The 27,081-nt window shown below is 40.2% G+C and overlaps 1 protein-coding gene across 6 annotated transcripts in view; it reads left to right on the top strand.

Moving 5' to 3' along the window:
* C2CD5 (C2 calcium dependent domain containing 5) overlaps positions 1 to 27,081 on the top strand; it is a 584,106-nt gene that overhangs the window by 270,090 nt on the left and 286,935 nt on the right. For all 6 annotated transcript variants that reach the window (XM_053719104.1, XM_053719103.1, XM_053719107.1 and 3 more), the window contains 2 exons: positions 20,017 to 20,208; positions 20,445 to 20,631. In XM_053719104.1, coding sequence (XP_053575079.1) covers positions 20,017 to 20,208; positions 20,445 to 20,631 — 379 coding nt within the window. The remainder of the gene's footprint in view (positions 1 to 20,016; positions 20,209 to 20,444; positions 20,632 to 27,081) is intronic.

Here is a 27,081-nt window from a genome sequence, read left to right as displayed (position 1 = left end):
GTTTTACGTACCAAACCTGGGTTTCTTCCTAAAGTGGTATCTAATAAGAATATAAATCAGGAGATCGTTGTTCCCTCATTATGTCCTAATCCTTCCTCTCAGAAGGAACGTCTATTACACAATCTTGATGTCGTTCGTGCTTTAAAGTTTTATTTACAAGTAGAGCTGCAACAACTAATCGGCATAATCGATAATAATCGATTATGAAAATAGTTGTCAACGAATCGATTAGTTGGTTTGCAATTAGTTTGTCTGTGCACGGCACCAGCTGCTTCACTCCGATGAGCTCCTGCATATGGTATTGTGTTTTATGGTTATGTCCTTAGCCTAAAGGACATCTACAGACATTTTACTTTTCACTTTTTCATGACACTATAGGTTTCTTTTTAAGTTTACATCTACTCCTGTCTTATGTGCAACCCAGAAATAAAATAGGAGTCATAATTTGTATTGTTTATATTAAATCAGGTGATTTGGGACTATGCTTTGCATGATATACTGCTGAGCTTGTTATTTACACCTAGCCCTAGATTGATGCCATTTGTTATATGAATTGATGTCACTATTACCTGTTTGCACAATTTTTAGCAGATTGCTTGCTATTTCTGTTTATATGTACTCTATAGATAAATGTGTAAGGCTGTATCCTTTTACTGATATATAGTCGTTAGCTCTTTTGCCTTTTTTCTTCTATTTTTAATTAATTGGAAAATGTACCAAGTTCAACCTCTGTAAGTATATATTTGTTATTTTAAGAGTGGACTAATATTCCCCCCCCCAACCTTATAGCTGGTTATTTACCACTGCATATAGATATTCAAGATATTTTTATGTTAAAATTAAGTCCAGGCTCACTTTGTTGAGAGGCCCCTTGCATTGGTGGAGAACTAACAAAGAGAAATAGCCCACCTTGGTGAAATTGGCAAAACCCTACTTATGAATCCCAGGCACCTCAACACCATCTGAGCAGGCAAAATAGCTTGCAAAAAAGAGAGCCAGAAGCATGTGGTCATGATGACATTTTTGCATTTCAATGCAAAGTTTCTGAAAGAGTGAATAGCAGAATGTTATCAACAGTGGTAGTTTATCTATTTCTACTTCTACCTCTTTTCAAAGAGTTTGTGCTTTTGTTTTGCTTAATTAAAAAAAATTGTTCTGCTGCTTAAAAAATTGGATCAATAGTTGTTTTAATGTAAAGTTTTAGTTGGAAGTTTATATTTATAACACTCAGTATTTGGATTTTATTTTAAATATAGGAATTTTTTTTTAACCGATTAGTCGATTAATCAAAAAAATAATCGGCCGATTAATCGATTATGAAAATAATCGTTAGTTGCAGCCCTATTTACAAGCTACGAAGGATTATCGTCAAACATCTGCATTGTTTGTTGTCTACTCTGGACAGAGGAGAGGCCAAAAGGCTTCGGCATCTTCTCTTTCTTTTTGGCTGAGAAGCTTAATCCGCTTAGCTTATGAGACTGCTGGCCAGCAGCCTCCTGAAAGGATTACAGCTCATTCCACTAGAGCAGTAGCTTCTACATGGGCTTTTAAGAATGAGGCCTCTGTTGAACAGATTTGTAAGGCGGCGACTTGGTCTGCGCTTCATACTTTTTCTAAATTCTACAAATTTGATACTTTTGCTTCCTCAGAGGCTATTTTTGGGAGAAAGGTCTTACAGGCAGTGGTGCCTTCCGTTTAAGCGCCTGCCTTGTCCCTCCCTTCATCCGTGTCCTAAAGCTTTTGGTATCCCACAAGTAATGGATGAACCCGTGGACTGGATACACCTTTACAAGAGAAAACAAAATTTATGCTTACCTGATAAATGTATTTCTCTTGTGGTGTATCCAGTCCACGGCCCGCCCTGTCATTTTAAGGCAGGTGTTTTTTATTTTTAAACTACAGTCACCACTGCACCCTATAGTTTCTCCTTTTTTCTTGCTTGTCTTCGGTCGAATGACTGGGGGTGGCAGTTAGGGGAGGAACTATATAGACAGCTCTGCTGTGGGTGTCCTCTTGCAGCTTCCTGTTGGGAAGGAGAATATCCCACAAGTAATGGATGAATCCGTGGACTGGATACACCACAAGAGAAATAAATTTATCAGGTAAGCATAAATTTTGTTTTTGCACACAATAAATGCCTACATTTATAAGCATAGTGTCTCCCATAAAATCACTGGCTACCAGAGAGGACAACAACATTTATTAGACAACTGTATATTGCAGAGCTCTTTGGCAGCCATGGGGTTAAGCATTGTCCAAAACACTGTGGTTCCACTAATAAAAGTAAACAATTAAAAGGGACGTAAAGACAAAATAAAGCGTTTATGATTCTGGTAGAGCTTGGCGTTTAAAAACAACTTTCCAATGTACTTTGGTTCTCAAATTGAATACACAGCCGTGTTTATAACGGTGTTATACATTGTTTATTACTAGAGGGCAGCATTTAAACACTGCTTAGTGCTCAAGACACGCATCTCCTGATCCTACCTAGGTAGGCACGTCAAAGAATACCAAGAGAACAAAGTCAATTTCATAATAGTTGTTTTAAAGCTGAATGTTCTAACTGAATCATGACAGTTTCGTTGCGACTTTCATGTCCCTTTAAGATGCGTTTGCTCTTTACCTAACAGTGTGTAACTGTTTGTTCTAAATTAACGTTACAAGTAGGGATGTGCGTTATTGACATTCAGTAGGAAGATGGCAGCCGAAAGCAGCGTTCAGCAATTTTCGGAGCCGGATTTCTTCTTGTGAAAGTGCGACACACTAAGATATGGATTTCCACAGACCACCTTCACAAGAAGAATTCCGGCTTCGAAAATTGCTGAACGCGGCTTGCAGCTGCCATCTTCTGCATTTGGTTCGTCCTTAATGTGACAAATGGACATCCCTAGTTTCAAGCACATTACACACTTGTTAAACCCCACAAGTAAATCTGCCCGTTTACACGTGAATACAATTTGTCAGCTATGGGACTGCCCTTTTAAATTCTAACCTTCACATAAAAACTAGTGTTTTTGCTACTGCTTCTACTGATAGTCGTGTAAATAATGGCACGTGTGGCTTCCTTTTATCACCGACTAACAGACTTTACATAACCATTAAGACTGGAGCACTCAGCAAATCTTCCCATTGTCTTAGTCCAGTTCCTTGTCACCTATCAGTAGCACAAATTTAGCGCAGATTTTGTATAATAGTAGTCTTCTTGCGAAAATATTACACGTGTCTTCAGATGATTTTTGGCATCAGCTTCTAAGCGGTTGCAATCCATTAGAAGCAGCAATGTTTTAATTAATCAAATTACAGTTAGTTGAAGGTTAACAAAATAAACAGTAGATTCACAGACCTTTATTGAATCAAAATATACGCAACTAATTGATTTTATATAAATCCTACAGTGGGTATTGAAAAGAATCACCCCCCTTGAAAATAATTACATTTTGTTTCTTTGCAGCCTGAAATAAAGACAGACATATTTTTTGTTTATCTAGTTGTAATTACTCAGTGCAACTTATAACTTGCTTCAGTTGCACTACCAGGGACTGAGATGCTCCAGGAAAGCTCTTTTCATGCTGAGCTAATTAATATGCCCACAGCTTATCACGGTTGAAGGTCAAATAGCTTTGTGTGTGCCGTTGAGAAGGTGATTAGCTACACCCGATTGAGTTTACAAGTCATTTTAGGAGGGGGTGATCCTTTTTGCAACTCAGTGATTCTGTTTTTGAATTGTCTTTATTTTTACCTAACATGTTGGTGTTGTTTCTTTCACATTCGAGTAATTACAACTGGATAAACAAAATCTTTGTCTTTATTGCAGGCTGCAAAGCAACACAATCTGTCTAAATTGTTTAAATTTTTTTCACTTAAACAAAAATATTAAGTTGAAGTATGCAATTTATAAAAAATTTTTTAGTATAGATGGTGGTTTGATGGGCAAAAACAGCTATTTCTAATGACAAGGTAAAGGTAAAGCAGATATCTGCAAGTGATTTAATACCTCAGCAGGTGAAAGCATTATTGGGATCCCATTAAAGGGGATACAATTTTACATTATAATATTCCTTTAAAGGTGCTTATAGTAACTAAAAATTACTTGCTCTAATTATTTTTTTTATCACTATTGACCCACCCATAGCTAAAGTATCACTCGTGAGCTGCAGAGAGCAGCTGGGCTGAGCAAATAGTGCCGCTGATTGGGTCAGTGGCAGTTTCCGCTCTTTTCCAGAAGTTTTATGTGGCTCCTAAGTGGTACTTTACCTATTTGTTTAACCAGTTTACAAATTTAAAACATTAAAATTTTTAACTGTGCTTGTTTTGTAACAGGAAACAATTCTGTTAATTCTTTCTATCTTGATTGAACAACATCTGTAAAGTAGCGCTCTGTTGTGGTGCTTGTGCAATCTGGTGTGGGCAAAGCCAATTCAAACCAACTCACTTTTATTAGGATTATAGAAATGTTTAACTCTTTTTTAAAAGGGACATTACATTTAATAAATCACTTCTGGACCTTGCTTAGGTGGTGCAAACTGCTGAGAATTTGCTAGTTTTTACATAAATTCAGTTTAGACGTAAGCAGTTTTGCATCTCTGGTCTGTTTGCTCACTGATTGGTCAGCCAGTCTGTTCCATATAAATTCAGTGACCTTAGAGAGAGATCCATAGAGCTGAGTAGACTGTGCACTTTGTCGCTCGCTGGCTAAAGGATTTCATCTCCAATTTCTGGCTTTTGTGAGGAGAACATGCATAGCTGTACTCAGTAAGGCTTATTGTAGCACTTGTGTATTAGATACTATGTATATTTCTTTCCCGATTCTGATGCACAAACCGTGCCCGGCTAAAATTCTGTTCCAATGAGCAGTTAGCATATCCCAGCATTATGCGCTGATTGTTTTTTTGGCTACTGTGTTAAAGCTTCTGATTGGCTCACTGCTCTCTCAAATGGTAGAGAAAGCCTGGGGGGGGGGGTCGGGGGGGCAACTCTGGCTGCAAAATTGGATAAATCTAAATTTCTTTCATGTAATTGGCAAGAGTCCATGAGCTAGTGACATATGGGATATACAATCCTACCAGGAGGGGCAAAGTTTCCCAAACCTCAAAATGCCTTTAAATACACCCCTCACCACTCCCACAATTCAGTTTTTACAAACTTTGCCTCCTATGGAGGTGGTGAAGTAAGTTTGTGCTAAGATTTCTACGTTGATATGCGCTTCTCAGCATTGTTGAAGCCCGATTCCTCTCAGAGTACAGCGAATGTCAGAGGGACGTGAAGGGAGTATCACCTATTGGATATGATGATTTCCCTAACGGGGGTCTTTTTCATGGGTTCTCTGTTATCGGTCGTAGAGATTCATCTCCTACCTCCCTTTTCAGATCGACGATATACTCTCAAATTTACCATTACCTCTACTAAAGAACTGTTTCAGTACTGGTTTGGCTATCTGCTATATGTGGATGGGTGTCTTTTGGTAAGTATGTTTTTATTACTTAAGACACTCTCAGCTATGGTGTGGCACTTTATGCAAATTATATAAAGTTCTAAATATATGTATTATACTTATATTTGCTATGAGTCAGGTTAATGTATTTCCTTCTGCAGACTGTCAGTTTCATATTTGGGAATATAAAACACTTTAAGAAATTAGTTTCTTACCTGGGGTTTAGTCTTTTTCAAATTTTGACTACTTTGCATTTGCGGGTATTAGGCCCGCGGGTGCGTCAAATGTTAGACTTTATTGCGTCATTTTTGGGCGCAAACTTTTTTGGCGCGGGAAATTACGTTTTTGACGCAACTTCGTCATTTCCAGCGTCATACGTGACGTCGAGACCGTTTTCACGGCGGCGTCATTAGTGACGCAAGTGTGTCATTTCCGGTCATTTTTGGCGCCAAAAAAGTTTACGTTACGTTGTGCGTCATACTTGGCGCCAAATTTTTTTCATTATTTCAATACCCCATTCATGTTTGCCTCCTGCTTTCTTCTCTATCAAGAGGCCTATGCTTTTGCATTTTTTCCCATTCCTGAAACTGTCATTTAAGGAAATAGATCATTTTGCTTTATATGTTGTTTTTTCTTTTACATTGAGCAAGATGTCCCAATCCGATCCTGTCTCTGAAGTTTCTGCTGGAACATTGCTGCCTGACATCGGTTCTACTAAAGCTAAGTGCATTTGTTGCAAAATTGTAGAAATTATTCCACCGAATGTCATTTGTAATAGTTGTCATGATAAACTTTTACATGCAGATAGCGTTTTTATCAGTAATAGTACATTGCCAGTTGCAGTTCCTTCAACTTCTAATGTGCAAGATATACCTGTAAATTTTAAAGAATTTGTTTCTGAATCTATTATGAAGGCTTTGTCTGCATTTCCACCTTCTAATAAACGTAAAAGGTCTTTTAAAACTTCTCATTTAGCTGATGAAATTTCAAATGACCAACAACATAATAATTCATCCTCTTCTGCTGAGGATCTATCTGAAACAGAAGATCCTTCCTCAGATATTGACACTGACAAATCTACTTATTTATTTAAAATAGAGTATATGCGTTCTTTATTAAAAGAAGTGTTAATTACTTCGGATATTGAGGTAACCAGTCCTATTGACGTTCAGTCTAATAAACGTTTAAATGCTGTTTTTAAACCTCCGGGTGTTTTTCCCATTCCTGGGGCTATTTCTGATATGATTTCTAGGGAATGGAATAAGCCAGGTACTTCCTTTGTTCCTTCTTCAAGGTTTAAGAGATTGTATCCTTTACAAGCAAAATCTATAGAGTTTTGGGAAAAAATCCTCAAAGTTGATGGGGCTATTTCTACTCTTGCTAAACGTACCACTATTCCTATGGAAGATAGCACTTCCTTTAAGGATCCTTTAGATAGGAAGCTTGAATCTTATCTAAGGAAGGCCTATTTATATTCAGGTCATCTTCTCAGACCTGCTATTTCTTTTGGGTGATGTTGCGGCTGCATCAACTTTCTGGTTGGAAAATTTAGCGCAACATGAATTGGAATCTGACATATCTAGCATTGTTCGCTTACTGCAACATGCTAATCATTTTATTTGTGATGCCATTTTTGATATTATCAAAATTGATGTTAGATCCATGTCTTTAGCTGTATTAGCTAGAAGAGCTTTGTGGCTTAAATCTTGGAATGCTGATATGACATCTAAATCTAGATTACTCTCTTTTTCTTTCCAAGGTAATAATTTATTTGGTTCTCAGTTGGATTCTATTATTTCAACTATCACTGGAGGAAAAGGAGTTTTTTTGCCTCAGGATAAAAAACCTAAGGGTTAATCTAAGGCTTCTAACCGTTTTCGTTCCTTTCGTCAGAATAAGGAACAAAAACTTAATCCTCCTCCCAAGGAATCTGCTTCCAGTTGGAAGCCTTCCTCAAATTGGAATAAATCCAAGCCATTTAGGAAACCAAAGTCTGCCCCTAAGTCCGCATGAAGGTGCGGCCCTCATTCCAGCTCAGCTGGTAGGGGGCAGATTAAGGTTTTTCAAGGATTTTTGGATAAAATCTGTCCAAAATCATTGGATTCAGAGCATTGTCTCTCAAGGGTATCGAATAGGATTCAAAGTAAACCTCCTATGAGAAGATTTTTTTCTCTCACACATTCCTGTAAATCCAGTAAAAGCTCAGGCTTTTCTGAAGTGTGTTTCAGACCTGGAGTCTTCAGGGGTAATCATGCCAGTTCCTCTTCAGGAACAAGGTTTGGGGTTTTATTCAAACCTATTCATTGTACCAAAGAAAGAAAATTTGTTCAGACCAGTTCTGGATCTGAAAATTTTGAATCGTTATGTAAGAGTACCAACTTTCAAGATGGTGACTATAAGGACTATTCTGCCTTTTGTTCAGCAAGGACATTATATGTCCACAATAGACTTGCAGGATGCATACCTTCATATTCCGATTCATCCAGAACACTATCCGTTTCTGAGATTCTCTTTTCTAGACAAGCATTACCAATTTGTTGCTCTTCCATTTGGCCTAGCAACAGCTCCAAGAATCTTTTCGAAGGTTCTGGGTGCCCTACTATCTGTAATCAGAGAACAGGGTATTGCGGTGTTTCCTTATTTGGACGATATCTTGGTACTAGCTCAGTCTTTACATACTGCAGAATCTCACACGAATCAACTAGTGTTGTTTCTTCGGAAACATGGTTGGAGGATCAATTTACCAAAAAGTTTCTTGATTCCTCAGACAAGGGTCACCTTTTTAGATTTCCAGATAGATTCAGTGTCCATGACTCTGTCTCTAACAGACAAGAGACGTTTAAAATTGGTTGCAGCCTGCCGGCACCTTCAGTCTCAGTCATTCCCTTCAGTGGCTATGTGTATGGAAGTTTTAGGTCTCATGACTGCAGCATCGGACGCAATCCCCTTTGCTCGTTTTCACATGAGACCTCTACAGCTTTATATGCTGAATCAATGGTGCAGGGATTATACAAAGATATCACAATTAATATCCTTGAATCCCAATGTACGACACTCTCTGACATGGTGGATAGATCACCATCGTTTGGTTCAAGGGGCTTCTTTTGTTCGCCCAACCTGGACTGTGATCACAACAGATGCGAGTCTTTCAGGTTGGGGAGCCGTTTGGGGGTCTCTGACAGCACAAGGGGTTTGGAAATCTCAAGAGGCAAGATTACCAATCAATATTTTATAACTCCGTGCAATTCTCAGGGCTCTTTAGTTCTGGCCTCTACTAAAGAGAGAACCGTTCATTTGTTTTCAGACAGACAATATCACAACTGTGGCTTATGTCAATCATCAGGGTGGGACTCACAGTCCCCAAGCTATGAAAGAAGTATCTCGGATACTTGCTTGGGCGGAATCCAGCTCCTGTCTAATCTCTGCGGTGCATATCCCAGGTGTAGACAATTGGGAGGCGGATTATCTCAGCCGCCAGACTTTACATACAGGGGAGTGGTCTCTCCATCCAGATGTGTTTTCTCAGATTGTTCAGATGTGGGAGCTTCCAGAGATAGATCTCATGGCCTCTCATCTAAACAAGAAACTTCCCAGATACCTGTCCAGGTCCAGGGATGTTCAGGCGGAAGCAGTGGATGCGCCGACACTTCCATGGTGTTATCAACCTGCTTACATCTTCCCGCCTCTAGTTCTTCTTCCAAGAGTGATTTCCAAAATCATCATGGAACAGTCTTTTGTGTTGCTGGTGGCTCCAGCATGGCCACACAGGTTTTGGTATGCGGATCTGGTTCGGATGTCCAGTTGCCCGCCTTGGCCACTTCCGTTACGGCCGGACCTACTATCTCAAGGTCCGTTTTTCCATCACAATCTCAAATCATTAAATTTGAAGGTGTGGAAATTGAACGCTTAGTTCTAAGTCATAGAGGTTTCTCTGATTCAGTGATTAATACTATGTTACAAGCTCGTAAATCTGTCTCTAGGAAGATTTATTATAGAGTTTGGAAGGCTTACATTTCATGGTGTTCTTCTCATAAATTCTCCTGGCATTCTTTTAGAATTCCTAGAATTTTGCAGTTTCTTTAGGATGGTCTGGATAGGTCTGGATAAGGGTTTTTCTGCAAGTTCCTTGAAAGGACAAATCTCCGCTCTTTCTGTTTTATTTCACAGAAAAATTGCTATACTTCCTGATATACACTGTTTTGTACAGGCTTTAGTTCGTATTAAGCCTGTCATTAAGTCAATTTCTCCTCCTTGGAGTCTTAATTTGGTTTTGAAGGCGTTACAGGCTCCTCCATTTGAGCCCATGCATTCTTTGGACATTAAACTACTTTCTTGGAAAGTGTTGTTCCTTTTGGCTATCTCTTCTGCTAGAAGAGTTTCTGAGCTATCTGCTCTTTCTTGTGAGTCTCCTTTTCTGATTTTTCATCAGGATAAAGCAGTTTTGCGGACTTCTTTTCAATTTTTACCTAAGGTTGTGAATTCTAACAACATTAGTAGAGAAATTGTTGTCCCTTCTTTATGTCCTAATCCTAAGAATTCTTTGGAGAGATCCTTACATTCTTTGGATGTGGTAAGAGCTTTGAAAATTATGTGGAAGCTACTAAAAATTTCAGGAAGACTTCTAGTCTATTTGTTTTATTTTCTGGTCCTAGGAAAGGTCAGAAAGCTTCTGCTGTTTCCTTGGCTTCTTGGTTGAAACTTTTGATTCATCAAGCTTATTTGGAGTCGGGTCAAACCCCGCCTCAGAGAATTACAGCTCATTCTACTAGATCAGTCTCTACTTCATGGGCTTTTAAGAATGAAGCTTCAGTCGATCAGATTTGCAAAGCAGCCACTTGGTCCTCTTTGCATACATTTACTAAATTCTACCATTTTTATGTATTTGCTTCTTCGGAAGCAGTTTTTGGTAGAAAAGTTCTTCAGGCAGCTGTTTCAGTTTGATTCTTCTGCTTTTTTGTTTAAGTTTTTTCCTTTCAAAAGTGAAAATAAACTTATTTTTGGGTTGTGGATTATTTTCTCAGCGGAATATGGCTGTTTTTTGTTTTATTCCCTCCCTCTCTAGTGACTCTTGAGTGGAATACTCCACATCTTGGGTATTGATATCCCATATGTCACTAGCTCATGGACTCTTGCCAATTACATGAAAGAAAACATAATTTATGTAAGAACTTACCTGATAAATTCATTTCTTTCATATTGGCATGAGTCAATGAGGCCCACCCTTTTTTATGGTGGTTATGATTTTTTGTATAAAGCACAATTATTTCCAAATTTCCTTTGTTGATGCTTTCTACTCCTTTCTTTATCACCCCACTGCTTGGCTATTCGTTAAACTGAATTGTGGGTGTTGTGAGGGGTGTATTTATAGGCATTTTGAGGTTTGGGAAACTTTGCCCCTCCTGGTAGGATTGTATATCCCATATGTCACTAGCTCATGGACTCTTGCCAATATGAAAGAAATTAATTTATCAGGTAAGTTCTTACATAAATTATGTTATTATTTTCGCAAATAAACATTCATTTGCAACATTTTAAGTTTTAATCTCAAACATTATTTGAAACTATCGGGTTCCTTCAGAGGGACAGTGTACTGTAATATTGTTTTTACCATCATGTGTTTTCAATGACTTGCTATACCAGTTAAAGAGTGTAGCATTGCTCTTTTAATGTTTATTTTTGTATTTAAAATAGCTATTTTTGTTCTTTGAAACCACATTCTATCATAATGGGTTAAGTTTGGAGGGAAATCAGATATCCTTAGTATCACTTTCTGTACACACATTATTCTTTATATTATCTCTGTAAACCAAAGCTGAAAATTAACATTTTTATTGTTTATCTCTTCTATCTTTTCTGGAAATGTAATTTCTTCTGCTGGCTATGTTTACAAAGGGACATGAAACCCAAAAATGTTCTTTCATGATTTAGATAGAGCATATACGATTTTAAACAACGTTACAATTTATTTCTATTATCTAATTTGCTTTGTTTTCTTAGTATCCCTTGTTGAAAAGCATACCCAGGTAGGCTCAGTAGCTTGGAGCTAGCCGCTGATTGGTGGCTGCAAATATAGATTACCAATGTATTCAGCTAACTCCCTGTAGTGCATTACCCCTTTAATAAAAAAAAACATTTAAAGTAGAACTGTGATGTCTTGGATTAAGTCTTAGCTAAACCACAGTTTGACAAATCCTGGGAACAAGGAACCGTCATCCCTAGAATTCTATTAATTGTTCCTAACGTTTTTGTATTTGTCTACAGCATATAAAATATACACAAATCTCCTATAGAAAATATACACAAATCTCCTATAGAAAATATACACAAATCTCCTATAGAAAATATACACAAATCTCCTATAGAAAATATACACAAATCTCCTATAGAAAATATACACAAATTTCCTATAGAAAATATACACTAATCTCCTATAGAAAATATACACTAATCTCCTATAGAAAATATACACAAATCTCCTATAGAAAATATACACAAATCTCCTATAGAAAATATACACAAATCTCCTATAGAAAATATACTCGAATCTCCTATAGAAAATATACATACATCTCCTATAGAAAATATACACTAATCTCCTATAGAAAATATACATAAATCTCCTATAGAAAATATACACAAATCTCCTCTATAAAATATACACAAATCTCCTCTATAAAATATACACAAATCTCCTCTATAAAATATACACAAATCTCCTCTATAAAATATACACGAATCTCCTATATAAAATATACACAAATCTCCTATAGAAAATATACACAAATCTCCTATAGAAAATATACATAAATCTCCTCTATAAAATATACACAAATCTCCTCTATAAAATATACACAAATCTCCTCTATAAAATATACACAAATCTCCTATAGAAAATATACATAAATCTCCTATAGAAAATATACACGAATCTCCTTTAGAAAATATACACAAATCTCCTATAGAAAATATACACAAATCTCCTATAGAAAATATACACAAATCTCCTATAGAAAATATACACAAATCTCCTCTATAAAATATACACAAATCTCCTATATTAAATAATTCCTTGAAGCCTAAAACTTTGTGTGGCTCTTACGTTTCATATAGCTTTGTCAATATTTGAGCTAAATAACACTGTGCAGAGAAGCTCTAATATGATGGTTCTGCTTTCATTATATAAATAGATACCAGCAAATGCTACGGTTTCCTGTGTATAAAACATCTGTGTATTCAGACATGCCGATGACAAAGTAAATCATTTTTCCTGGACAAGATCCATTAAAGCTCTGGTTCTGTGAGCTAGCAACTTACTAACCTTACCGTTCCACTCCGTGAGCAGAGAGAGGCTGAAGTCGGAACCCACTGCTCCTTCCTTTTCACAGAATGAGGCTCATTGTAAAGCCGCATCTCACTTTGTAGCGCTCTGTTATAAGTAGATATATGGCTTATTATTCCCTTCGTTTAGCACGTTTGTTGTGTATCAAGAATTCCTTCTGGGCCTTTATTAATAAAAAGCTTAGGGCTAGATTACGAGTGGAGCGATATCAGGTTTTGTGGCCGTTTACTCGCAAGTTAAATTCCGCCCATATTACAAGTTGAAAGTAAATGCGAACGCATGAGCGCAGTCGGGATTTATGCTAGAGTGATTTCCATGACTTCAGAGCTCTTACGTTTCATATAGGTTTGTCAATATTTGAGCTAAATAACACTGTGCAGAGAAGCTCTAATATGATGGTTCTGCTTTCATTATATAAATAGATACCAGCAAATGCTACGGTTTCCTGTGTATAAAACATCTGTGTATTCAGACATGCCGATGACAAAGTAAATCATTTTTCCTGGACAAGATCCATTAAAGCTCTGGTTCTGTGAGCTAGCAACTTGCTAACCTTACCGTTCCACTCCGTGAGCAGAGAGAGGCTGAAGTCGGAACCCACTGCTCCTTCCTTTTCACAGAATGAGGCTCATTGTAAAGCCGCATCTCACTTTGTAGCGCTCTGTTATAAGTAGATATATGGCTTATTATTCCCTTCGTTTAGCACGTTTGTTGTGTATCAAGAATTCCTTCTGGGCCTTTATTAATAAAAAGCTTAGGGCTAGATTACGAGTGGAGCGATATCAGGTTTTGTGGCCGTTTACTCGCAAGTTAAATTCCGCCCATATTACAAGTTGAAAGTAAATGCGAACGCATGAGCGCAGTCGGGATTTATGCTAGAGTGATTTCCATGACTTCAGAGCTCTTACGTTTCATATAGGTTTGTCAATATTTGAGCTAAATAACACTGTGCAGAGAAGCTCTAATATGATGGTTCTGCTTTCATTATATAAATAGATACCAGCAAATGCTACGGTTTCCTGTGTATAAAACATCTGTGTATTCAGACATGCCGATGACAAAGTAAATCATTTTTCCTGGACAAGATCCATTAAAGCTCTGGTTCTGTGAGCTAGCAACTTGCTAACCTTACCGTTCCACTCCGTGAGCAGAGAGAGGCTGAAGTCGGAACCCACTGCTCCTTCCTTTTCACAGAATGAGGCTCATTGTAAAGCCGCATCTCACTTTGTAGCGCTCTGTTATAAGTAGATATATGGCTTATTATTCCCTTCGTTTAGCACGTTTGTTGTGTATCAAGAATTCCTTCTGGGCCTTTATTAATAAAAAGCTTAGGGCTAGATTACGAGTGGAGCGATATCAGGTTTTGTGGCCGTTTACTCGCAAGTTAAATTCCGCCCATATTACAAGTTGAAAGTAAATGCGAACGCATGAGCGCAGTCGGGATTTATGCTAGAGTGATTTCCATGACTTCAGAGCTCTGGTTAACTGTTACGAGAGTCAAAAAAGTGTCACAAAACGCATCAAAAATACATTTAAAAGTACAGTCACACTCATAATAACGCTATCTTATAAAAATTATTTTAAAAAGATTACTATCAAAAGTTATGGGCTCAAAGATATGCGATATCAGGTATTAAAACAAACAAAAAAACGGGCCAAAAGTGCTTTTGCATAGGGATCCATAGAAACACATTTATAAATATATGTATGTATGTATGTATTTCTTTACATATGCATATACGTATTTATATGTGTATATATGTATTTGTAGACATATATACACATCTCATTGCAATCCTGCGCTCGTGTTTGCGCAAGCTGGCGGCTGTTATTTTTTTGTTCAAAACGAGGCTCCATTAAAGACTATGGGGTAATACAATCCTGCGTTCGCAACTTCACAAAGTCTTTTTTCTTTTACAAGATATACCGAGTCCACGGTTTCATCCTTTACTTGTGGGATATATTCCTCCTGCTAACAGGAAGTGGCAAAGAGCACCACAGCAGAGCTGCTATATAGCTCCTCCCCTAATTCCTCCCCCCAGTCATTCTCTTTGCCTATGCTAGCAATAGGAAGGGTAAGCAGTAATTCTGTTCAGTGAAAGAGGTTATTAATGTGATCCTGTATGGTTTAATGCATGGTGAGACACTAGGGCAGCCTAACGTTTTATTAGCAATCTAACATAGGTTATGGCTGGTGGTTTTTAATTTTTGGGGGTCCACATGGCTAATACTGCACTCGTTTTTAGTGTTTGCTATACCCACATGGCTTGTTTGGGATGTTTTACATGCTGCGTTTGAGCTTAGCATACATCGTAGTAGATGGGTGGAGCCTGTTTTCGTGCCTCAGTTGCGCAGTTTCCTTACTCACAGGCAGTAGCATTCAGCTCCGGTTGGGCCCAAACTAATCACTCTTGTACTGGAGTGATTTGGAGTGTCTTTTAACATCCCTGGGGGCAGGCAGGCGCCACAGCAGAGCTGTGGCGAGGTGCGGATAAACGTTAATGAGAGTTTTAGTCAAAACGTCATTATCCTTATTAAATAATTTGTTTAACTGTCCTTACTTGGGGTGCAATATCCGGATGCTTTTTAGGGCAGAATTATCTAAAAATTGTGCATCTGTGTTTAATTCTTAGCGGTTTTGCAGAACTTTTGCGCTTTTTAATTTCTTAAAGGCGCAGTACCGTTGTTTTGTTAAACTGTTTTATACTTTCAAATAAAGTGTTTAACTTTTCTGTGGTGTTACATAGCCTGTTCAACATGTCTGACATTGAAGAAAGTCAATGCTCTATGTGTTTAGAAGTCGTTGTGGAACCCCCTCTTACATTGTGCCCCTCTTGTACTGAAAGGGCCCTACACTGTAAAGGTTACATTTTAGGTAATGAAAGTGTGTCTAAAGATGATGTTCAGTCTGATATGCCACCTAATTCTCCCTTCAACCTTTAACGCCCGCACAAGTGACACCAAGTACTTCTAGTGCGTCTAATTCTTTTACTTTGCAAGATATGGCTGCAGTGATGTCTACTACCCTTACAGAGGTATTGTCTAAACTGCCAGTTTTGCAGGGTAAACGCAGTAGGCCGGGTTCTGATGTAAATGCTGAACCCTCTGATGCCCTAGTGGCTATTTCCGATACACCCTCACAGTGTTCTGATATGGAGGTCAGGGATTTGATGTCTGAGGGAGAACTTTCAGAATCAGGAAATGTATTACCTCAGATAGATTTGGACGTCTTGTCCTTTAAATTTAAACTGGAACGCCTCCGTCTGTTGCTCAGGGAGATTCTGGCGACTCTGGATGATTGTGACCCGATCACGATTCCCCCAGAAAAATTGTGTAAAATGGACAAATATTTGGAAGTACCTACTTACACAAATGTTTTTCCGGTTCCTAAGAGAATTTTCGGAAATTGTTAAGAAGGAATGGGATAGACCAGGTATTCCGTTTTCTCCCCCTCCTACTTTTAAGAAAATGTTACCCATATCTGACACCATGCGGGATTTTTGGCAATTGATTCCCAAGGTGGAGGGAGCTATTTCTACTTTAGCTAAACGTACAACTATACCCATTGAGGACAGTTGTGCGTTTAAAGACCCTATGGATAAAAAATTGGAGGGTCTTCTAAAGAAATTTTTTTGTTCACCAGGGTTTTCTCTTACAGTCTATAGCTTGCATGGTTCCAGTAACTACTGCAGCTGCTTTTTGGTTTGACGCCCTGGAAGAGTCTCTGAAGGTTTGACACCTTTAGAGGACATTTTAGACAGAATTAAGGCTCTTAAGCTAGCAAATTCTTTTATGACGGATGCTGCTTTTAACTTGCAAAATTAGCATTGAAAAATGCAAGCTTTGCCATTGTAGCTAAAGTCATGGTCGGCTGACGTATAGTCTAAATCTAAGCTTTTGACTATTCCCTTCAAGGGTAAGACCCTATAAGGGACTAAACTGAAGGAAATAATCTCTGACATTACTGGAGGTAAGGGTCACACCCTACTTCAGGACAAGCCCCTCAAGATGAGGAGTAAACAAAATAATTTTTGTTCCTTTCGAAATTTTAAAGGAACATCCTCTGCTTCCCCTTCCTCCACCAAGCAGGAAGGGAACTTTGGGCAATCCAAGGCGGTCTGGAGACCTTATCAGGCCTGGAGTAAAGGTAAACAAGTCAAAAAGCCTGCTGCTGCTACCAAGACAGCATGAAGGGGCAGCCCCCGATCCGGGACCAGATCTAGTAGGGTGCAGACTCTCTTTCTTTGCTCAGGCTTGGGCAAGGGATGTACAGGATCCCTGGGCATTGGAAATTGTGGCCCAGGGGGTATCAGTTGGAATTCAAAGACTTCCCCCCAAGGGGAAGATTTAATCGTTCATGATTGTCTGTAGACCAGACAAAAAGAGAGGCGTGCTTACGCTGTATAAAAGACCTCTACACCATGGGTGTAATTTGCCCAGTTCCGGATCGGGAACAAGGGCAGGGGTGCTATTCAAACCTTTTCGTGGTTCCCAAAAAAGAGGGAACCTTCAGACCGATTTTAGATCTCAAGTGTCTAAACAAGTTCCTCAGAGTCCCATCGTTCAAGATGGAGACTATTCGTACAATTCTGCCTATGATCCAGGAGGGTCAATACATGACCACGGTGGACCTGAAGGATGTGTATCTTCACATCCCTATCCACAAGGATCACCATCAGTTCCTGCGATTTGCATTTCAGGAAAAAAAAAATTATAAGTTTGTGGCCCTACCCTTCGGGTTGGCCACGGCTCCCAGGATCTTCACAAAGGTTCTAGGGTCTCTTCTAGCGGTTCTCAGGCCACGAGGCATAGCAGTGGCGCCCTATCTGGACGATATCCTGATTCAGGCGTCAACATTTCATCTGTCCAAATCTCACACGGACATTGTGTTGTCATTTCTGAGAACTCATGGTTGGAAAGTGAATGTAGGAAAGAGTTCACTAGTTCCACAGACCAGAGTTCCATTCCTAGGAACTCTGATAGACTCAGAAAATATGAAAATATTTCTGACAGAAGTCAGAAAATCAAAGATTCTAAATACTTGCAGGGCTCTGCAGTCCATTAAGCGGCCATCAGTGGCTCAGTGTATGGCAGTCATCGGACTAATAGTAGCGGCAATGGATATCATCCCGTTTGCTCGCTTTCATCTAAGACCACTACAACTGTGCATGCTCAGTCAGTCAGTCAGTCATTTTTTATATAAATTTCAGTCACCTCTGCACCTTAATGGTTCTTTTCCTTTCTCTTCCTATACCTTCGGTCGAATGACTGGGGGGAGGAGTTAGGGGAGTAGCTATATAGCAGCTCTGCTGTGGTGCTTTTTGCCACTTCCTGTTAGCAGGAGGAATATATCCCACAAGTAAAGGATGAAACCGTGGACTCGGTATATAGTAAAAGAAATCAATGTATCAGGTAAACATACATTTCCTTTTTTTTTCTGCGAGAGGATGCAACCATGAGAGCACAAAAGTTTTACTTGCAAACTGTAATACTTGCGCAACTGGGCACGAAATGGTAAAAAAAGTTGAGCGCAGATAAAGCACTCGCGGGAGTTTAAGTGTTTACTGAAAGCTTCGGAGACCCTAGGAACACTCTTGCAGGCCTTTTACAGACGCTATTAATTAAAAAAAAGAGAAGCGCTCAACCTGAAAACAAACAATAGCATAATAGCTTGTCCTATGGCTTTTTACCACCAAAGAAACAGCCTCTTTTTGCTCAACATGTGCCTTTCACAGAGAAGAGCTTTCCTGAAGCATATCAGTCTGATCCTGACTTCACAGTACTGTCCAGCCCCGAAATACCAGGCAATCCCTCTCTGAACGAGAGAAACAGCAAAACCCCAGACGTACGTTTCGGCCTATTGTGGGCCTCATCAGTGAGGTGCAGCCATATCCCTCTAGGCACACTGAGCAACTGGTCCACGTCTGGATTCCCGCATCACACTTAGGGAGACTTTCCTAAGTGTCATAATTTGCATAAATAAAAAGAGAGAAGTGCTCAACCTGTGAACGAATAGTAGCATAATAGCTTGTTCTATGGCTAGTTACCACCCAAGAAGCAGCCTCTTTTTGCTCAACATGTGCCTTTCACAGAGAAGAATTTTCCTGAAGCATATCAGTCTGATCCTGACTTCACAGTACAGTCCAGCCCTGAAATACAAGGCAATCCCTCTCTGAACGAGAGAAACGGCAAAACCCCAGACTTACGTTTCAGCCTATTGTGGGCCGCGTCGGTGAGGTGCAGCCTTTTTCCTCCAGGCACACTGAGACATATATACACATCTCATTGCAATCCTGCGCTCCTGTTTGCGTGAGCTGGCGGCTGTTATTTTTTTGTTTAAAACGAGGCTCCATTAAAGACTATGGAGTAAAACAATCCTGTGTTCGCAACTTCACAAAGTCTTTTTTTAATTTTCTGCGTGAGGATGCAACTACGAGAGAGCAAAAGTTTTACTTGCAAACTGTAATACGTGTGCAACTATGTGTATATATGTATTTGTAGACATATATACACATCTCATTGCAATCCTGCGCTCGTGTTTGCGCAAGCTGGCGGCTGTTATTTTTTTGTTCAAAACGAGGCTCCATTAAAGACTATGGAGTAAAACAATCCTGCGTTCGCAACTTCACAAAGTCTTTTTTTAATTTTCTGCGTGAGGATGCAACTACGAGAGAACAAAAATTTTACTTGCAAACTGTAATACGTGCTCAACTGGGCACGTAGTGGTAAAAAAATTGAGCGCAGATAAAGCCCTCGCGGGAGTGCAAATTTGCGCTCGTAATCTAGCACTTATTGTGTAGTTTGTGTTACTGAAAACTTCAGACACCCTAGGAACACTCTTACAGGCTTTTTACAGACACTGCTGTCATTGTACATCTCACATCATACGACACAAAACAACATAAATCAAACTCCTAAATATAAAGTGCAAAGTACATAATCTAATACATTAAATTGAATACTGTATTGTACAGGTCATTTCTTATGATCTGGATCTCACAGGCCAGAAAACTTTAATGAGTTTATCCTTCGGTAAAAAAAAACAGGAAAAAACATCCCTGCCTGGGTGCTATGAACTGGGGTATTTTTGGTGTAAATCACTGGTGTCTCTGATCATTGTGGCTGGCTGATTTTGAGATTTCTCATGCATGCAGAAGTTTTCATGTCTCCTATATAACTTCTTCTGATGTGGTCACTGCTTGGGTCACAGAAGCACAATAATTATGTATATTTTTCTTACAAATAGGACTGAAGAAGCTCCCCCCCTGGTTTGCACATTTTGCCACATCCCTTACGACGAGCTGAACATGCCCTTTCCAGCACACCTAACTTTCTGCTGCAGCTGTCGAAAACAGAAGGTCCCAGATGTACTCTTCACCACAATAGACCTCCCGGCGGAAGCCGCAGTGACAGGGAAAGGCTGTCTTATTCAAGCACGGTATTCATGTTTCCAGTTGCACTCGATTAAGTTCTCAGATTGTATTTATGTCTTGATGATTGATGATGTCACTGGTACTTTGTTAGTCCAGAGATCCATTATTTTTTGATAAAATAGCTTTACCATTTTTATTCCGTGGGCATAAAGTTCTCTGTAATCTGTCCCATCAGGATGATGTGTGAGTTATTCTTGTGGATCAGATTTTTTTATACCCTGGTGTTGGTCTATTTGTGCAGGTTATGTAGACTGAAAAAGAAAGCCCAAGCCGAAGTAAATGCAACCGCTATAAGCAACCTGCTGCCTTTTATGGAATACGAGCTGCACACCCAGCTAATGAACAAGCTAAAGCTAAAAGCCATGAATGCCTTGTTTGGACTTCGGATTCAGATCACAGTGGGTGAAAATATGTTGCTGGGACTGGCCGTAAGTACGATGACAAATGATAACCATACTGCATATTCATCAGATACTTGGGGTAGTTTTTAATGTAGACAATGATAAAATAGCAAACTGGTGACAGTAATTAACCTGGGGTTATCCTGTCCGCCTCAGCTTGTGCAACACCACCCCCTGCCCACGCACAGCCAATCACGCGTTGGCAGGAGTAGTCAATCTCCCTGGTCGGACTAGACCGGGGAGATTGAAATTTTCCACCTAAGAGATGGAGAAGAGTTAGGGAAGCAGTGGTCTTATGACCGCTGCTTGATAAATACTGACTGCAGGTTCTCTTGTATCTGACCGCTGCTTGATAAATACTAACTGCAGGTTCTCTTGTGTCTGACTGCTGCTTGATAAATACTGACTGCAGGTTCTCTTGTGTCTGATGACCGCTGCTTGATAAATACTGACTGCAGGTTCTCTTGTGTCTGATGACCGCTGCTTGATAAATACTGACTGTAGGTTCTCTTGTGTCTGATGACCGCTGTTAGATAAATACTAACTGCAGGTTCTCTTGTGTCTGACCGCTGCTTGATAAATACTGACTGCAAGTTCTCTTGTGTCTGATGACCGCTGCTTGATAAATACTGACTGCAGGTTCTCTTGTGTCTGATGACCGCTGCTTGATAAATACTGACTGCAGGTTCTCTTGTGTCTGATGACCGCTGCTTGATAAATACTGACTGCAGGTTCTCTTGTTTCTGATGACCGCTGCCTGATAAATACTGACGGCAGGTTCTCTTGTGTCTGATGACCGCTGCATGATAAATAATGACGGCAGGTTCTCTTGTGTCTGATGACCGCTGCTTGATAAATACTGACTGCAGGTTCTCTTGTGTCTGATGACCGCTGCTTGATAAATGCTGACTGTAGGTTCTCTTGTGTCTGATGACAGCTGCTTGATAAATGCTGACTGCAGGTTCTCTTGTGTCTGATGACCGCTGCTTGATAAATACTGACTGCAGGTTCTCTTGTGTCTGATGACCGCTGCTTGATAAATACTGACTGCAGGTTCTCTTGTGTCTGATGACCGCTGCTTGATAAATACTGACTGCAGGTTCTCTTGTGTCTGATGACTGCTGCTTGATAAATACTGACTGTAGATTCTCTTGTGTCTGATGACCGCTGCTTGATAAATACCGACTGCAGGTTCTCTTGTGTCTGATGACCGCTGCTTGATAAATACTAACTGCAGGTTCTCTTGTGTCTGATGACCGCTGCTTGATAAATACTGACGGCAGGTTCTCTTGTATCTGACGGCTGCTTGATAAATACAACCGCTGCTTGATAAATACTGACGGCAGGTTCTCTTGTATCTGACGGCTGCTTGATAAATACAAACTGCAGGTTCTCTTGTGTCTGATGACCGCTGCTTGATAAATACTGACTGCAGGTTCTCTTGTGTCTGATGACAGCTGCTTGATAAATACTGACTGCAGGTTCTCTTGTGTCTGATGTCCGCTGCTTGATAAATACTGACTGCAGGTTCTCTTGTGTCTGACCGCTGCTTGATAAATACTGACTGCAGATTCTCTTGTGTCTGATGACAGCTGCTTGATAAATTTTGACTGTAGGTTCTCTTGTGTCTGATGACTGCTGCTTGATAAATACTGACTGTAGGTTCTCTTCTGTCTGATGACCGTTGCTTGATAAATACTGACTGCAGGTTCTCTTGTCTGATGACCGCTGCTTGATAAATACTGACTGCAGGTTCTCTTGTGTCTGATGTCCGCTGCTTGATAAATACTGACTGCAGGTTCTCTTGTGTCTGACCGCTGCTTGATAAATACTGACTGCAGATTCTCTTGTGTCTGATGACCGCTGCTTGATAAATTCTGACTGTAGGTTCTCTTGTGTCTGATGACTGCTGCTTGATAAATACTGACTGTAGGTTCTCTTGTGTCTGATGACCGCTGCTTGATAAATACTGACTGCAGGTTCTCTTGTCTGATGACCGCTGCTTGATAAATACTGACTGCAGGTTCTCTTGTGTCTGATGACCGCTGCTTGATAAAAATTGACTGCAGGTTCTCTTTTTTTTTTTTTTTTTTTTTTTTTTTTTTTTCTTTTTTTCTTTCCCTTGCAAATGTGAACTTATATCTCCAAAACAAATTGAAATTTAAGATCTTAACTCTAACAACTCATACAATTTTTAATCTTATAACATATCCATCTGTTGCATTTTTATCTATTATGTAAACAAAACAACAGGTATTCTCCTGTTACAAACTTTATTCAGTTATCTAACTAAAACGGTTCACTTTTATTCCTTTTTCCACTATTAGGGATTGATTCCAACTTTTCTTCTCTGAGGGATCTATTTACCCACGTGTATCTAGACTCCCACATATACAAAACAGAAACTTACGTCAAGTATCTAAATATTTAGCTTCCTCTATTTCAATTTAAAGAGGAGAGAAAAAAAAAAAAAAAAGGAAAAAAAAGGGCGGGCAGAAATCTCCTCCCCTCCTCCTCCTACTCCCCTCCCAGCTCTCCGCTGTCTTCAAGCCACGCACAAGGAAAGTGGCCCGCCAATACTTGAATTGAACAAATGTTGTAGTTTTAAAAGGTCTAACTAAAATAATTTGAGTCGTCATTGGAAGCGATGAAATAAACATTTTCCACTGTCTAAAAAACAGTGCTAACCGTGCATCAGTTAAACTTTGCAGACTATATTGTTCTGATATGAATTGTGCGATTAACGCATTTTTAAGCTCTTTCAGGGTAGGAGCTGTTTTAGCTTTCCAAGATCTCAATATTAAGCCACGGCCAAGTAGAATAATCAAGTTAATTATTTTGGAGTTTTGCAGAGTTACCTGCGGTGCCACTAAAAAAAAACATAATTTATGCTTACCTGATAAATTCCTTTCTTCTGTTGTGTGATCAGTCCACGGGTCATCATTACTTCTGGGATATAACTCCTCCCCAACAGGAAATGCAAGAGGATTCACCCAGCAGAGCTGCATATAGCTCCTCCCCTCTACGTCACTCCCAGTCATTCGACCAAGAATCAACGAGAAAGGAGAACCAAGGGTGAAGTGGTGACTGGAGTATAATTTAAAAGATATTTACCTGCCTTAAAACAGGGCGGGCCGTGGACTGATCACACAACAGAAGAAAGGAATTTATCAGGTAAGCATAAATTATGTTTTCTTCTGTTATGTGTGATCAGTCCACGGGTCATCATTACTTCTGGGATACCAATACCAAAGCAAAAGTACACGGATGACGGGAGGGATAGGCAGGCTCATTATACAGAAGGAACCACTGCCTGAAGAACCTTTCTCCCAAAAATAGCCTCCGAAGAAGCAAAAGTGTCAAATTTGTAAAATTTGGAAAAAGTATGAAGCGAAGACCAAGTTGCAGCCTTGCAAATCTGTTCAACAGAGGCCTCATTCTTAAAGGCCCAAGTGGAAGCCACAGCTCTAGTAGAATGAGCTGTAATTCTTTCAGGAGGCTGCTGTCCAGCAGTCTCATAGGCTAAACGAATTATGCTACGAAGCCAGAAGGAGAGAGAGGTAGCCGAAGCCTTATGACCTCTCCTCTGACCAGAATACACGACAAACAGGGAAGACGTTTGTCGAAAATCCTTAGTTGCCTGCAAGTAGAACTTGAGGGCACGAACTACATCCAGATTGTGTAGAAGACGTTCCTTCTTTGAAGAAGGATTTGGACACAAGGATGGAACAACAATCTCTTGATTGATATTCCTGTTAGTGACTACCTTAGGTAAGAACCCAGGTTTAGTACGCAGAACTACCTTGTCTGAGTGAAAAATCAGATAAGGAGAATCACAATGTAAGGCTGATAACTCAGAGACTCTTCGAGCCGAGGAAATAGCCATTAAAAACAGAACTTTCCAAGATAACAATTTTATATCAATGGAATGAAGGGGTTCAAACGGAACACCCTGTAAAACGTTAAGAACTAAGTTTAAACTCCATGGCGGAGCAACAGTTTTAAACACAGGCTTGATCCTAGCTAAAGCCTGACAAAAGGCCTGGACGTCTGGATTTTCTGACAGACGCCTGTGTAACAAGATGGACAGAGCTGAGATCTGTCCCTTTAATGAGCTAGCCGATAAACCCTTTTCTAAACCTTCTTGTAGAAAGGACAATATCCTAGGAATCCTAACCTTACTCCAGGAGTAACCTTTGGATTCGCACCAGTATAGGTATTTACGCCATATCTTATGGTAAATCCTTCTGGTAACAGGCTTCCTAGCCTGTATCAGGGTATCAATAACCGACTCAGAAAAACCACGTTTTGATAAAATCAAGCGTTCAATTTCCAAGCAGTCAGCTTCAGAGAAGTTAGATTTTGATGTTTGAATGGACCCTGTATCAGAAGGTCCTGTCTTAGAGGTAGAGACCAAGGCGGACAGGATGACATGTCCACTAGATCTGCATACCAAGTCCTGCGTGGCCATGCAGGCGCTATTAGAATCACTGATGCTCTCTCTTGTTTGATTTTGGCAATCAATCGAGGAAGCAGCGGGAAGGGTGGAAACACATAAGCCATCCCGAAGTTCCAAGGTGCTGTCAAGGCATCTATCAGAACCGCTCCCGGATCCCTGGATCTGGACCCGTAGCGAGGAAGTTAGGCGTTCTGGCGAGACGCCATGAGATCTATCTCTGGTTTGCCCCAACGTCGAAGTATTTGGGCAAAGACCTCCGGATGAAGTTCCCACTCCCCCGGATGAAAAGTCTGGCGACTCAAGAAATCCGCCTCCCAGTTCTCCACTCCCGGGATGTGGATTGCTGACAGGTGGCAAGAGTGAGACTCTGCCCAGCGAATTATCTTTGATACTTCCATCATTGCTAGGGAGCTTCTTGTCCCTCCTTGATGGTTGATGTAAGCTACAGTCGTGATGTTGTCCGACTGAAACCTGATGAACCCCCGAGTTTTTAACTGGGGCCAAGCCAGAAGGGCATGGAGAACTGCTCTTAATTCCAGAATGTTTATTGGCAGGAGACTTTCCTCCTGATTCCATTGTCCCTGAGCCTTCAGAGAATTCCAGACAGCGCCCCAACCTAGTAGGCTGGCGTCTGTTGTTACAATTGTCCAGTCCGGCCTGCTGAATGGCATCCCCCTGGACAGATGTGGCCGAGAAAGCCACCATAGAAGAGAGTTTCTGGTCTCTTGATCCAGATTCAGAGTAGGGGACAAGTCTGAGTAATCCCCATTCCACTGACTCAGCATGCACAATTGCAGCGGTCTGAGATGTAGACGTGCAAAGGGTACTATGTCCATTGCTGCTACCATTAAGCCGATCACCTCCATGCATTGAGCTACTGACGGGAGTTGAATGGAATGAAGGACACGGCATGCATTTAGAAGCTTTGTTAATCTGTCTTCTGTCAGATAAATCTTCATTTCTACAGAATCTATAAGAGTCCCCAAGAATGGAACTCTTGTGAGAGGAAAAAGAGAACTCTTCTTTTCGTTCACTTTCCATCCATGCGACCTTAGAAATGCCAGAACTAACTCTGTATGAGACTTGGCAGTTTGAAAGCTTGAAGCTTGTATCAGAATGTCGTCTAGGTACGGAGCTACCGAAATTCCTCGCGGTCTTAGTACCGCCAGAAGGGCACCCAGAACCTTTGTGAAGATTCTTGGAGCCGTAGCCAATCCGAATGGAAGAGCTACAAACTGGTAATGCCTGTCTAAGAAGGCAAACCTTAGATACCGGTAATGATCTTTGTGAATCGGTATGTGAAGGTAAGCATCCTTTAAATCCACTGTGGTCATGTACTGACCCTTTTGGATCATGGGTAAGATTGTCCGAATAGTTTCCATTTTGAACGATGGAACTCTTAGGAATTTGTTTAGGATCTTTAAATCCAAGATTGGCCTGAAAGTTCCCTCTTTTTTGGGAACCACAAACAGGTTTGAGTAAAACCCTTGTCCTTGTTCCGACCGCGGAACCGGATGGATCACTCCCATTAATAACAGATCTTGTACACAGCGTAGAAACGCTTCTTTCTTTATCTGGTTTGTTGACAACCTTGACAGATGAAATCTCCCTCTTGGGGGAGAGAATTTGAAGTCTAGAAGGTATCCCTGAGATATGATCTCTAGCGCCCAGGGATCCTGAACATCTCTTGCCCAGGCCTGGGCGAAGAGAGAGAGTCTGCCCCCCACTAGATCCGGTCCCGGATCGGGGGCCCTCGGTTCATGCTGTCTTTGGGGCAGCAGCAGGTTTCCTGGCCTGCTTGCCCTTGTTCCAGGACTGGTTAGGTTTCCAGCCTTGTCTGTAACGAGCAACAGCTCCTTCCTGTTTTGGTGCAGTGGAAGTTGATGCTGCTCCTGCTTTGAAATTCCGAAAGGGACGAAAATTAGACTGTCTAGCCTTAGCTTTGGCTTTGTCTTGAGGCAGGGCGTGGCCCTTACCTCCTGTAATGTCAGCGATAATTTCTTTCAAACCGGGCCCAA

The sequence above is a fragment of the Bombina bombina genome, chromosome 6, assembly GCF_027579735.1.
Source record: "Bombina bombina isolate aBomBom1 chromosome 6, aBomBom1.pri, whole genome shotgun sequence".
NCBI classification, from domain to species: Eukaryota; Metazoa; Chordata; class Amphibia; order Anura; family Bombinatoridae; genus Bombina; species Bombina bombina.
The sequence above is the reverse complement of the archived record's forward strand: the minus strand, read 5'-3'. Positions and strand labels throughout refer to the sequence as shown.